Source organism: Mixophyes fleayi, chromosome 3 (assembly GCF_038048845.1).
Source record: "Mixophyes fleayi isolate aMixFle1 chromosome 3, aMixFle1.hap1, whole genome shotgun sequence".
Taxonomy (NCBI): Eukaryota; Metazoa; Chordata; class Amphibia; order Anura; family Limnodynastidae; genus Mixophyes; species Mixophyes fleayi.
Window position 1 is genome coordinate 196,750,880 of NC_134404.1, and position 14,775 is coordinate 196,765,654.

The 14,775-nt window shown below is 39.5% G+C and overlaps 1 protein-coding gene across 3 annotated transcripts in view; it reads right to left on the bottom strand.

Annotated features, from left to right (window-relative positions):
- Positions 1–14,775, bottom strand: part of CEP85L (centrosomal protein 85L) — a 181,468-nt gene that overhangs the window by 21,186 nt on the left and 145,507 nt on the right. For all 3 annotated transcript variants that reach the window (XM_075202980.1, XM_075202979.1, XM_075202982.1), the window contains 5 exons: positions 10,840–10,964; positions 3,813–3,930; positions 2,653–2,832; positions 999–1,151; positions 272–426 (listed from right to left, as the gene is read on the bottom strand). In XM_075202980.1, the coding sequence (XP_075059081.1) occupies positions 272–426; positions 999–1,151; positions 2,653–2,832; positions 3,813–3,930; positions 10,840–10,964 (731 nt within the window). The remainder of the gene's footprint in view (positions 1–271; positions 427–998; positions 1,152–2,652; positions 2,833–3,812; positions 3,931–10,839; positions 10,965–14,775) is intronic.

Here is a 14,775-nt window from a genome sequence, read left to right on the forward strand (position 1 = left end):
TAGCCACAGTCACTTGTCAGATAACTAATCTCTTTAAATATACTGCTGAGCTTTAGTTTCCGATGGACAAAAAAAACCAAACGGATAATGCAATCAGTCTTTAAGAATTTAACACCTAGTCAATAATATTTTGCTGGCTGCGATTATATTTCTCTGATGAGTGTATAACACTATGACTATTGGAGATGCAGAAAAAAAACAAACACACACACAAAAAAAACAATCCCTAAACCACCATTGACTGTAAAGGTCACGTGAGAACAGGTCCTACCTTTGTACTGTCAAGACCAGTTCTTTTTCCCTCTGTTTCTGGGACTCTATTTGAGCTTCTCTCTCTCGACACTGTGTTCTTGACTCATTGGCAAGTTTTTCCAGACACTTCATTGCTTCCTTTAACTGCTTATTTTCCTCTTCTAATACCTGCAGCTTTATACACAAAGTACGGCATTAAGTTACACAGGGCGCATGACACCTATCAAGGCATAACATCTGAGCTTTGTTTAAAAGGTTTCCCAGAGACACATTGGCATAGCACCAAATTTCTCTTCTGCATACAGTTCATTCAGTTATTAATAGTTTTTTTTTTTTGTAAGGCCACATTTACCAGTGTCCTACAAATGTAAGGACACTATATAATTACTGCTACAGGTCATGTTTAACAGGGTTGGGTATAAAATAATGTCAACAATGAAAATGCTGACATCATAATGTCAACACAATTAAAAGGTCGACATTCAGAATTTCTGAGCAAGTGTTGTGTAAGAGCAAAATCAGTGACTGTAAAGCAATGAGGGCGTCGTGAACTAGCTGGATAGTCACATGCATGGCCTTCTAGCTTTCAAAGGGGCAAACGGGGTAAGGAAATAGAGCACAGTGCATTCCTTCCTCATCCGTGTATGCCCCGCGACCTACCTGCACTGTGCAGAGGAGGTCACGTGACGTGGAAGCAGGCTGCCCTGGCTGCTGTAAAGCATGTTTGTAAATGAACTAGTACTTACCCTTTCACTCTGTCTCTGCACATCATCAAGTGTAGGAAGGTCAGCCACATATTTCTCCAACGTTTCAATCCGCCTCTGTTTCTCCCGGTTTAGTTCATTTTCTTTTTGACATTTCTTCCTCAGGCTGTTAATATACTTGTCTCTTGTTTTTATCTAAAAGCATGATTAAAAATGATCACAGAAGATGATTTAATCAATAGCAATACATATTTATAAAAGTATATAATAGTCATTACTAAATTCAAAGTATTGGTACTCTTTACTATATCTACTACTATAAAGAAGGATTTCCAGACTCATTCAGCAGTTCAGTGATTTAGGTGGGGAATTTTAAAGTCCTTTTGCAGTCTTTAATTTGTACTTCATTCCATGCATTAAGGTCAGAGCCCCAGACAATTCCACTTCTAAAACGGAACACAACATATCCATGCAAGGTTCCGCAGAAACAAATTTACTGGCTTGACAATGACAAGCAGTAAATTGTACCCTCTGCAAAATTGCCCATAGGTTGCTGCCTGGCTAATATACAGTTCATGGTAAATGGGTTGTCAGTGTATGTGCCTCTTAGTGAGTAGAGGCCTTGGGTATTTAACTTAGCAATGAAACCTCCCACAATATATAACCACATTTCTTTCTCTCTATGCTACCTTCCCTTTCAGGTTAATATGCATCAGTAAGGCTCATAAAAAACATAGGGCTTACATGATAAATTGCAAACAATACAAGTGTGCTGCAACCCATAGCAACCTGACACTTAACTGTATTGTCTAATTTGCAGTGGTCTGATCAACACTCTGATCCAAAAGGCATGACCCGTTTACAATATATATGTGCCAATAACAAGCTAGCCTGGTAGTGCCAATCCTAAATGTTGGTGTGACAACTAATAAAACAGGAAACATGACACCTCTTCAAAACGTTCACTATCTGTTCAAAGAAACTCATCTGCCTCTAACCGGTAATTTACTTCCAGTCTTTATGATATTTCTGTAAAAATATAATGTTATAGGACAATCATTAAGTAAACAGACTGATCTCTCTCGCACATAGTACACTACATAAATGTGACAGTATTGTTTGTCACTACAGATGTTCTGGGGTAACCCCCAGCATACCATGATGTTCATCCACTGGCACTGAAACAATCTGCATCGAAGCAGCAATGTCTACTATTTGCTCAGAAAATTAGAACATAAATCAAAAGGCAGCTTGACTAACGCCTCGACATTCTGATTATTATTATACAGGCTACATGAATCTTTGTTGCTGTAGCTCATCTTTACGCTACTAACCTACAATGGGATCAAAGTGACAGACACTATTCAGTATGCCTGAGTGATTCCTGATTTGTTAGAAAAGTAATTTTTTTCCCTGGATAATCAGTGGTATTCATCAGCATGGTCACATCTCTATAGCGAGAGTTCTTTTAATCAGGATTTCAATTCAGAGCTGGCAATTTACTCTTACGAACAGTCAGATACCTGCTGGGCTTTTTTTCCCCACAGAAACAGTCTTATTGATTTTATTTTTTACAAGACATTGTGAAAATCAAGAGCAAAATTCTCTACCAACATGCAAAAATCAGTTCTCTGGCTGCTGGATACAGGGTGATGGAAATGGATTGCCTTCTGGAACCCAAAGGAGAATTACATACCTTCTCCTCCAACTTTTTCAAGTCATCACTGGATTTGCTTGTGCTCTGTTTTGGGACCTCACTGAGCTGTGTGGCTCCTATTTCGGCAGAGGAAACTTTTCTATCAAGTTCACCCCTGTCTCGAAGGAGGGGATTCGAACTGTCCAGAGCCATGTTCTGCAGAGGTCTGCATGTAGAACCCTTGGAAATAGATTACAGGACAATAAATGATATAGCTGCAATTTGTTTGGATTTCAGTCTACCATTACTATCTGCTCTATATATAGAGTAGTATTCACATATTAGTTAATCTGGTCTCAACAATGTTGACCACCAATTCCCAGATCATGCAAAATACACAGAGTCAGAGCCCTCTCTCCAGAACATCCAATTCATTTTAAAACACCTTATTAAAACATGGGCATATAATACAAACATTGACCTTATATTAATAATGCTGGAGACTTTATTGTGCCTTTGACAAAATATTATAGCTAGGAATACATAGGCTGTTTCCATCTGCCTATGGTGCATGGACAATAGCCATGTTAACAGCACCATAAACACAAAACAAATAAATGTAGTATTCATTTTGAATGCATGATCTATTTTCCTGAGCTCAAGCTTCTCCCTGCATTTACATGTGTCCCCAGACAGACTGTTCTTCATAGGGATCGATGATTCCTAATTAGAGAGCATTTTTCCTGTGTTCTCCGTGCAGGTAAAGTAGGTTCACAAACCATAAAACAACACAGCCAGTATTTCATTACACTAACAGAGCAACATAAGATGGCAGTGAGATAAGCGAAAAACATGTCATAGATTGTACGACTTGCCATGGTTTGTGAATGTTGACATATACATTTTTATAAAAGGTTTTAAAGCTGCACTATAATCTATATAAAATATTTTCCTACGGTGGCCCCTACCCCAAGCCAGAGCCAAGAAAGCTTCTACATGCCGCCATTTCTCCAGGGCTCTAGCTTAGTGGAGGGGCCACCTTAGGGAAATATTTCATATACATTGTAGTGCAGCTTTAACACAGACTTTTAGGTCCTTTTAATAACGCTAAAGAACCGTAATCTAAAGATTAGATTTAACAAGCATGGAAAACAGGATTCTTAATTTCTGTATTATGATGGGTAGAGCAAAAAATAAGGAGGAGATAGTTTAATCTTTACCTTAATACCATGGATGAAGCCATCGTCTCCATTCATACCAGGACTTGTGTCTGGCTGGTAAGTGAATGACTTGCTGCCCCTCATGGCCTGTTGTAGGTGGCAGATTTGTTGTCTCTGCCTGAAAGTACACGAAAAATGTAAGAACATAAAGACTTTGCTGCCTATTATAGGACACTCCGCAACCCTGTCTTATAGAAAAGACAACACCGCACAATATGCAGAAAACAAAAGGCATAGAACTCAACCTTAAATCTCCTAGAATTCTAACAAAATAGTTCTCAAGTGCAGCCATCACAAGTATTTATACCGACAAATTTACAACAGCCACAGCAAAATCCGGTAGTCACACTAAAAAAAACACTGTTCAAGGCCCAGACATCAGAGAGCTAGTACGGTTGTTGGGAAAGATGCTAGCTGTTTCTCTTCTATTACACTCCAGCCTTTTGCAGTTCGTTTAAGTTCAATGATATTAGGTTCACTGAACTCCGATTGGCTGTCGTGGTTGAAGCTGCCTAAATTGTAAACAACAACGAGCACTGGTTGTTTGTGGTTACAGTACACCAAATCCCCCATCACTTTGGCAGCAGTACCAGATGCTTAATGTTGTTCAGGGATCTATTTATTATAGAAAGGTTTGTAACATTGTATACTAACCAAATTGGATCTTGTTACTGGTCTTTGCATATTAAATCATGTACAAAGTAGTCGGTAACACACACAAGGGGTGCAAGGTGAGAATAATGGGGATCTACCCTATAGAACTGTAGTGAAAGTAGTGAAATCATACACGCTGTGGTGAAAGAGGAGATAAACTCTTAAAAATAAATAAAGTTTATATGGAGGATGCAGAGTAAGAAATAGGTAGATTTGCAGTGAATGATAAGGGTGCAAATAGGATTCCTCAGAGAGAAGTCAGTGTGAGTTTTCTATAAAGGGAATTTGCCTAATATGGCACAATAAAGAAATACAGTGTAGCTTCAGCTTTAAAAAAAATAAAAATAAATATTATTGCACGTCTCAAACAAAGAATTGCTGTGCTCACTAAGGGACTGATTCATTATGGAAAGTACTCATTTTTTATTTTTTTTTAACTTACGTTTTCTCCTAGACAAAACCATGTTATAATGCAAGGGGTGCGTGTTAGATTATTATTTTGCACATAAGGAAAATACTGGCTTTTTTTCCTAGATCAACCTTAAATTTTACTGTACAAATAAGCCATCAAGAATTTGTGTGCTGCATGAAAAAAACAGCCAGTATTTATCTTATGTGCAAACTAAACTAATTTGCACCCCTTGCATTGTAAAATTGTTTTGTCCCAAAAACTTAAGGAAAGTTGACCAAGAAATCTAGTAAGTTTTCTTACTTAATGAATCAGGTCCTAAATCTAAGCAAATCTTTGCATTTTAGCAAATGAACATACTGCCACCTAGTGTTGTATTGGTGGTAATAGTTGTTCTACACCAAGAAAACCAACGACTCCCTGGCACATTTCTTATACATCCACACAATGCCACCTTTGTCTGCCAATGATAATTCTCTGGCACAAGTCCTTTTGCCTCATTTATGTTAATCCTTCTTTAAACAACTCCTTACATATTCACACATATCCATATATGTGGTTTGATCATACGTGCCATTAAAAACAGTCTAAATATACATATCAATAACTACAATGGTGATATTCTGTTTGTAGGCAGTAATACAGGTAAATCTAAATGGTTTACCAACTTCTTTACATCACTGTATAGACAGGTATTGAAGTATGTGTGCATGCACTGGAATGGGAGAAGCCAAAGGACATGTATTCAAATTAAATGTGGTTACTGATTACCTGTGTAAAAAAAGTATTCAGAATCAGAAATACAATGCAACTACAAATAAAGTAATCCCCAAGCAATGTTTGTTGCCATTTCCTCTAATCCCACTGAACCAGAGCACCCAATAAAGGAATGCTTTGTAACAACTGCATTGCTTTGCTAATGTGGAGACACATAAATATAGCTCAACATTTACTCTAATGCACAGCTGCTGTGAGCTGCTAATCCATATCTTAACCATTGAGGGTGACAGTTATGTCTGATAAAGAGAACATGACCACAGAATAAATAGCTCCCACATGACCACAATTTCTTTTGTATTAATATTTTTAGAGTGTTCAAATTCAATATTGTAATGAAATGTTCCCAGCTAGTGTAAATGCACTGCCTGTGTACCCCTCTGGGTGTCTACAGCTAGTGTAAATGCACTGCCTGTGTACCCCACTTGGTGTCTACAGCTAGTGTAAATGCACTGCCTGTGTACCCCACTGGGTGTCTACAGCTAGTGTAAATAAACTGCCTGTGTACCCCACTGGGTGTCTACAGCTAGTGTAAATGCACTGCCTGTGTACCCCACTGGGTGTCTACAGCTAGTGTAAATGCACTGCCTGTGTACCCTACTGGGTGTCTACAGCTAGAGTAAATGCACTGCCTGTGTACCCCCCCCCCCCTGGGTACCTACAGCTAGTGTAAATGCACTGCCTGTGTACCTCCTGGGTACCTACAGCTAGTGTAAATGCACTGCCTGTGTACCCCCTGAGTACCTACAGCTAGAGTAAATGCACTGCCTGTGTACCCCCCCCCTGGGTACCTACAGCTAGTGTAAATGCACTGCCTGTGTACCTCCTGGGTGTCTACAGCTAGTGTAAATGCACTGCCTGTGTACCCTACTGGGTGTCTACAGCTAGAGTAAATGCACTGCCTGTGTACCCCCCCCCCCCCTGGGTACCTACAGCTAGTGTAAATGCACTGCCTGTGTACCTCCTGGGTACCTACAGCTAGTGTAAATGCACTGCCTGTGTACCCCCTGAGTACCTACAGCTAGTGTAAATGCACTGCCTGTGTACCCCACTGGGTGTCTACAGCTAGTGTAAATAAACTGCCTGTGTACCCCACTGGGTGTCTACAGCTAGTGTAAATGCACTGCCTGTGTACCCCACTGGGTGTCTACAGCTAGTGTAAATACACTGCCTGTGTACCCTACTGGGTGTCTACAGCTAGAGTAAATGCACTGCCTGTGTACCCCCCCCTGGGTACCTACAGCTAGTGTAAATGCACTGCCTGTGTACCTCCTGGGTACCTACAGCTAGTGTAAATGCACTGCCTGTGTACCCCCTGAGTACCTACAACTAGTGTAAATGCACTGCCTGTGTACCCCCTGAGTACCTACAGCTAGTGTAAATGCACTGCCTGTGTACCCCACTGGGTGTCTACAGCTAGTGTAAATGCACTGCCTGTGTACCCCCTGAGTACCTACAGCTAGTGTAAATGCACTGCCTGTCTACTCCCTGAGTACCTACAGCTAGTGTAAATGCAGGCTCAGGAACTTCCTACTAATGCAGCTCATTGACATAAATTGCACTGGAGAGATGGGTAAAAACATGAAAAGTGGTCCATACTTTAACAAATACAATCTACAGTACTAGCAGCGCATGAGAAATAGGACATGCTGCGTCTTAAAATGTTAAGCATAGCATTAACTTTCTACAATGCAATGGTGGGATGTTACCCTGGACTCTTATTTGTCCTATTTGTAATGCACTTTTCATATGCTTATTTATGTGTAAATAGCAGGGGGGGGGGGGGGGGTTACTTAAAACTTATCATATTGGTTTATTTGATCCTAAATCAGTAGTCAGGTTTGACAAATTTAAAATGGAAAAACACAATTGGAGTTCCACAGACACAAAGCAGGACAGGCTATATAACAAAGGCTGGAAGAACTCATTTAAAAGGCTTTTACACCCCCACATCAACACTCCTCCTAACACTTACTGTCAGGATCATTCAGAAGGGAAAAATCTCACCAATTAAACACAGCCAGCATGAAAAAAACTCCTGTATTTAGACACATGGGGGGGGGGGGGGGGAATTCTCGTGTTACGGGTAAAACTAACGCGGCCTGCGCATTATTACCGTTATTACGATAATAATGCGCTTAATTACCGTTATTACGGTAGTTTCAACGCCGGCTTTTTGCTCGCAGCTCCAGTTAAAACTACCATAATAACGGTAATAATTTTAACGCTGCGCTAATTCGGGGGGAATTGAATTCCCATGGACCCACTTGAAACATCATACAAAGACTAACCATGACACGAATACACTCAGTGGACACTTTATTATGTACATCTGCTCTTAGTTGCAAATATCTAATCAGCCAATCATGTGGCAGCAACTCTGTGCAGAAGAGCATTTCTGAATGCCCAACACATCAAACCTTGAAGTAGATGAAAACCACACCGGGTTCCACTCATGTCATCTAAGAACAGGAAACGAAGACTACAGTGAACATAGGCTCACTAGAACTCGACAATTGAACACTGGAAAAATGTCACCTGGTCTGTCAGAATTTGAAGTAAACATGAATCCAACCCTATCTTGTGTTAACGGTGCAGGCTGGTGGTGGTGGTCGGGAATGTTTTTTTGGCACATATTAGGACCTACAAAATACCAACTGAGCATCATTTAAATACCACAGTATACCTAATTATTACTGACTATGTGCATCCCTTTATGGCCACAGTCTACCCATCTTCTAATGGTTACTTCCAGCAGGACAACTCACCATGTCACACATCATCTCAAGCTGCTTCCACGAACATAACAATGAGCTCAATGTACTCAAACGGCCTCTACAGTCACCAGATCTCAATCCAATAGAGTACCCTTGGAAGTGGTAGAATGGGGGATTTGCAGCATGAATGTAAAGTCGACAAATATGCAGCAACTGCATAATCCCATAATGTCATCATGGACCAGAATCTCTAAGGAATGTTTCCAGCACCTTCATGAATCCATGCCACGAACAATTCATGCTGTTTCGGTGGCAGAGTGGGGTCCCTACCCAGTTCTGGGTGTACCTAATAAAGTGGCCACTGAGTATGTATTTAATTAATAAATAAAAAAATTAAAAAGTGATACAGTTGTGTTAACAGTGACACTTCAATTCTAGAGTCAAATATTCCCCACAACCAGATACAGCCATGCAAGAGATCGAATCTATGAGAAATCCAGCATTAAACCTATACATCACAATCTGCAAGTGATATGCATTTTGGCAAATGTATAAATCACTACCCTTTTTATACTGGTATGACTAGAATAAATAGTAGAGCTAGGCGCTAAGCATACAGTGTTTGTACCTTGCCGCTTAGTATATATAGTAGGTTGCACAAATTTTAATAGACACACAGAGGTGAAAAGTACTAAGTAGCAGCTGTTTCCTGTACACAGTGAGCTTTTACAAAAAAGCCTTCATTGTTACCACGCCTTACAAAGGCTGTAACAGTACAGCCTGGCTTGTGAGCTGGGATTCAGTGCCTGAATCTCTCATGAGACTGGTGTTATTTACAAGGGGCTTAGATCACATGTCCAGATATTTGGCATAATTCAGGCTAGTATGCAATCATTCTCCAAATAAACACTGAGCAGTTTCACGACCCAAATACTTATTTGCTTATTACTACTTTAAATGTGTGGTAACCAAACAAAAGTTTCCTCATTCAACCTACTTATAGGGGTCTTTAAAGTAATGTATGGGATGATACAGTCAGCTAATGTGCAGTAAACAGCTGTTATAAACATGGCACAGCTGCCAAAATTGTTTAAAAACGTCCTTTCCAGTGATGCTTTGCTGCCGAGTTGGAACATATTACTTGCAATACTGTGTCAGAGGGCCTTGGAACATTGCGTTATGTTAATGTGACTTTTTTATAAACTACTTTTATTTTTACTTAAACTACTTACTACTTTTTTGCCTTTCAAATATTAATTTTCAATGAATATTGACTTATGAAACCTATAATAAGAGGGATGCCCTTCATACTTGTGTTCCTTTTAGGCAGACAGAATAAACACCACAGCCATTGCAATGATTAGTAATAATAATCAGTCATTTTAAACCAATTTAATAATTGTGTATAGGAGCTTACAAGCATGTTAACTCACACTGTTTGTGATATAACAGAGCATTTCTCTGTCCAAGCAGATATCTGATAGTGATCTCCCAAGAGCAACCTTATTGCTGAAACCAGTGACAGTGCCGGATGCGGCCTATTAGTATGAATAGCTGGACAGCCTGAGCAGCAGCAGTAGGGAGGTCCGAGAGGTAGTACGATGGATGAACTTACCGAGTTGTATGCGGTGGACAATCTGGGGTGCACACACATGGGTTTGCTATGCATAGTATATAGTTTTTTGCAATATGCTTAGTATTCTCACCTTTTCATTGTACTGTGAATGGTGGTATCTACAGCACAGTAAGTATGTCTTTAACATGAGAAAACAGTTAGGAACCACTGGCCTAGAATGCTGACTTTTGCTTTCTTGAAGAAGGCTTCTTACTGTAAAATTATGTTGGACTTTTCATTTTAAATTGTGCCATGTGAACGCTCTACTGTTGTGGTAGAAACTTATGACAAATTGTTCTCTTTATGTGTGTAATTTGCCCAAATAATTGGAAAAAATAGCTTTTTGTCATCTGTAAGATTTTAGAGCCACAGACAACTGACAATGCTAAAAATACAATTACCAGAATGTTATATCTGGTTTGCGGCTTTCATATTGCTCAATGCCAAGTTTTTGAGATTTGCTTTCAACGTCTCTTTTCCAGGGCTCGGGTCCAAGACCATCAGTTATTTAAAATTTAATTCTGCCAAGGGGCAAACCTTTCTCTTTCATTGACCCAATCTGTTTGCCACTCAAAACAGTTTTAAGGCTTTCAAACCCAAGATGGAAGATTAATCTCACAGACCCGCATGCTTGTTTGGTCAGTTAACATTAACAGAATATGTGAGTTACTTCCCTTTATAAAATAATTAAGTGTTAATTATTTCATATGCTTTCTCCACTGTTCCTTGTGTTGCTTTACAGTCATTTATACAATAAAAACAGGATCAATTGTAGCTTCAAGCAGCTCATTTGATTACACTACAAGGATAAAATAGAAAAGGTGTTAGAATGTGAAACATTTATATTAAACATACCTGTCAATTACAATCTCTTTCTGTCGCAATAATCCTTCTTTGATTTTCAACAAGGACTCCCACTTAGAGGCATCGGGACTCCCGGGAACTGCAGAAAATGTTTGTCGAAGGGAGTCTGGTCCAGCCTGCACAACAAGATTGAATAATTAGCATGTTCACAAGTTTACTTTTTACATATTAATTCATTTAGGAAATGTAAACAGACCAATCACCACCAAGCGGCCTAGACCATCTACAGATTAATGATCATAAAACAGATTGCATTTGGACTGTAATTGTATGAAAATTTTGAAAGCTGAACCAAAGCATAAAAATATCTTGGCTTAAGTGGACAACACGTGGCAATTACTGGTCAACTTAGAACAAGCTGGCCCACAATTGCCTTGTGTGCGTCTCATCCAATAACTGAAGACAGTGAAGATGACTGGGGCCACTTTCACAGTTTGTTTGGTCATAGCGGACTACTCTAATGGAGTAGGGACTGTGAGTAATCTTTGTTTTAGTCAAAAATAAAATTTCAGGGAATTGACTTGGGTTGGCCTTTATCTATGCATCAACTGTGGGAACTGTTCAAGACATCCCCAATATAGACGTACTATTACAAGTGATGCAGTACATCTACATTAGCACTTTGCTTGTCTTTATGAAATGCTGGTTTATAGCCTATAAGAATTATACTAAAATTCTTACTCCTGCTGCGTGCAGACATTTCCCTTAATATTAGGGAATAAATATCTGCCTGCATTTAATTTTATGCTCCCAACATTTTTGTTAATCTCTTTATTTCTCATGCCTCATGTTTCACATTTTCCTAATTTCCTTTAGAATGTAAGCTTATTTGGGCAGGCACTTCTAGCATAAACCAAACAGGAGTGGTTACAATCATAAATGTATGATTTGCAACTCTGTCCGATGATCATGATTGTGATAATAAGTTGAATATTTTGCTTCTAAAGACAATACATTATCATCTACCCTCTGTATATGTTGTAGTAACGGTGTATAATACAACTGTGATTTATTTTAAACTAAATCTCAAAAGTTTGCTCAGGTGTGTGTACATGTATGTCTCCAAATGCAGGAGAAGGTGACTACAAAGTCAAGTGGCTCTTTAATATTTTGAGATATGGGATGTATGAAAGAAGTATTTTTTTAAATGCATACTGATCTACTACTACTAACTACCACTTACTACTAAGGATAATTATATATTGACAACACACTAGGTTTTAAACTGTGCCGTTTTCCAATTCCCTTGCAGCACATGAATATTATGATGCACATGTGGGGCACACTAAATCGAGAAAGGGACATGTTCCATTCAGTTCATTAGTGTTTATTTATAGGAACAGCCTTGCCAAATACTTAGTAGATGACATGGTTCAAAATAGCGCAATACATGGGGTACAAATGAGTGATAACAGAATGATGGATTTCCAGTGCTAGGTCTAGTTCTGTACCTGTAAAACTTAAGAGGCATTCCATTAAGTCTTAATTATCTACATTGATATGCTTGTCTTTACGAGCTGACCAAATTATTTTTCCATGGTACTAGTCCAAGAATTTTTCTTTTGTCTTTGGAGAAAGAATATATAAATACCAAATCTAATAACAGGCTGCAGGCCGAATGCTTTGAAAAGGAGAGCATTAAATGCTTCAGACTGGTTTCCTTGATATCACAGATCCCCACAGTGATAAACAAGTTAGAAGTCCAAGGTGATCTTAATGTCTAGGTGTATGTTGCATATGGCGATTCCTTAGGTTTGCATATACCTTGACAACGTAATATGTTTTGTTCTGCAATGTAACTACACTACCCATTTAACACTGCAAAATGCTACCAGACCTTTGTTGGATGTCCTTAAAGTCACTTTGCTTGTGAAACTTTTAAAAACACTTTTTATACACGTTGCCCACTTAACTCTCCAGACTTCTCACCCATTATTATCTTGGATCCACTTCCAGAAGCCTGCTAATGGTTAATAAATTCAAAAACACAACCCAGTCGTTCTAGATTTTACTACCAGACAACACAAATCTGCAGCAATCCATCAGTTCCTGTTAAATCTCCCACCAGCCTAATCTATTGTAAAAGTGTGTAATTATATACTATAAGCATGTTTGTAATGCATAATTGCTGTTTTTGTAACAAAAAAACACAGTATATGATTTACTCAGGACTTATTTGAAAACTAAAAATGTAACTCTCCATGCATTTCTTCCTGCCAAAAAAAGTTTATAAATTAATATACTTACAAGACCACTAAACCTAAAATCCAAGTCAGTTCACATAACAGAGCTATTAGTAACATTTATAAATAGAATGTAAGATTAAAGAACATATCGGAGCGAAAAATATTTTAGTTAAGTTGTGTGAGGAAGGACTAACCATGCTCTTGTGCAGAAAGTGCTCTACAACAATAAGTGACTTGCACTCAAGCTCATAGCCTCTGTACAGCACTGCATAATTTGGTAGCACTTCATAAATACATGATGGAAATAATAATTGCAAGCATAGATAATGTCCTATGTCAAGATCTGTCAATGATATATATATATATATATATATATACATATATACATATCTCTAGAAATTTTAGTTCAGAGAGCGGTGACAGTCTAATGTCTTGAGGTTTAGTTGTGTGTGCAGAGGTTTTATTGTGGGACTTTCTGTAATTATTATTATTATTATTATTATTATTATTAAAAATAACCTTTATTTATAGGGTGCCACATGAGGTTCGCATCCTGTACAGAGGGCAAACAAGACCGTACAATATAGTAAGGAAACACTACAATTCTCAACAGAGCTACTGGGATGCAAGGAGTATATTCAGCATAGGCTGAAACATGTGCCCATTAGCGTGGGCACAACAAACAGGTTTAGAGCCACTGAAAGAGGTGCGTGGGCAATGGGCAGAGAGCACAAGGAGGAGGTGCACAGTGTAACTGGTGAGCAAATGTTATAGGTAAGAAGAACAGGAGGAAAGCTCACTGTTGCTTACAATCTAAAGGGAAAGGGGCAAACGGTTGATAAAGCCAGGAGGGATCGAGGATGAAAGAGGGTGAGAGCTATACTACATGGTGAAATGGTTAAGGGGAGGACTTATATACAGGTGAGTTTTCAATGACTGTTTAAAGCTATACAGGCTAGGGGGTAGTCTAAGGGAGATTGATCTAATGGTGGGGAGAGCACAGCAGAAATCTTGGATAAGCAAGTGAGAGTATGGTTACCAGAGGGGAGGAAAGGCAACAGTCATTGGCCGACCAGAGAGGGCAGGAGGGAGTATGTATGGAGATAAGGTTGGAGATGTAGGGAGCAGTGGAATTGCAGGGGGCCTTGTACGTGAGGGTAAGGAGTTTGAAGAGAATTCTGTAGTGAAAGGAGAGCCAGTGTAAGGTTTGGCAGAGACGGGAGTCAGATGTGGAGCGGTGAGAGACGAAGAGAAGTCTAGCTGCAGCATTAAGTATAGGCTGAAGAGAAGCGAGATTGGAGCTGGGAAGGCCAGTAAGGATAAGGTTGCAGTAATCGAGATGAGAAATGATCATTGAGTGGATAAGCATTTTGGTGGCATCCTGGGAGAGACAGGGTCTGACACAGGTGAGAATGGGGTAGGGAAGGGGAGAGATCAGCAGATGAGAGGTAAAGTTGAGTGTCGTTGGTGGTACTGGAGGCCAAAGGAACTGATGAGTTCACCCAGGGAGGTGGTGTACAGAGGAAAAATAGCAGAGGGCCAAGGATAAAGCCCCGTGGGTCTACTATGGGGAGGATGAATGGGGGGTAGGGTGCAGGGATAGAAACAGAGAAGGAGCGGTTGTCAAGGTAAGAGGTGAACCATGAACGGACGTTGTCAGAAAGGCTAATGATGTGAAGGTTGTGGAGTAGGAGAGGGTGATCCACGGTGTCAAAGGCCACAGAGAGGTCCATGCGGATAA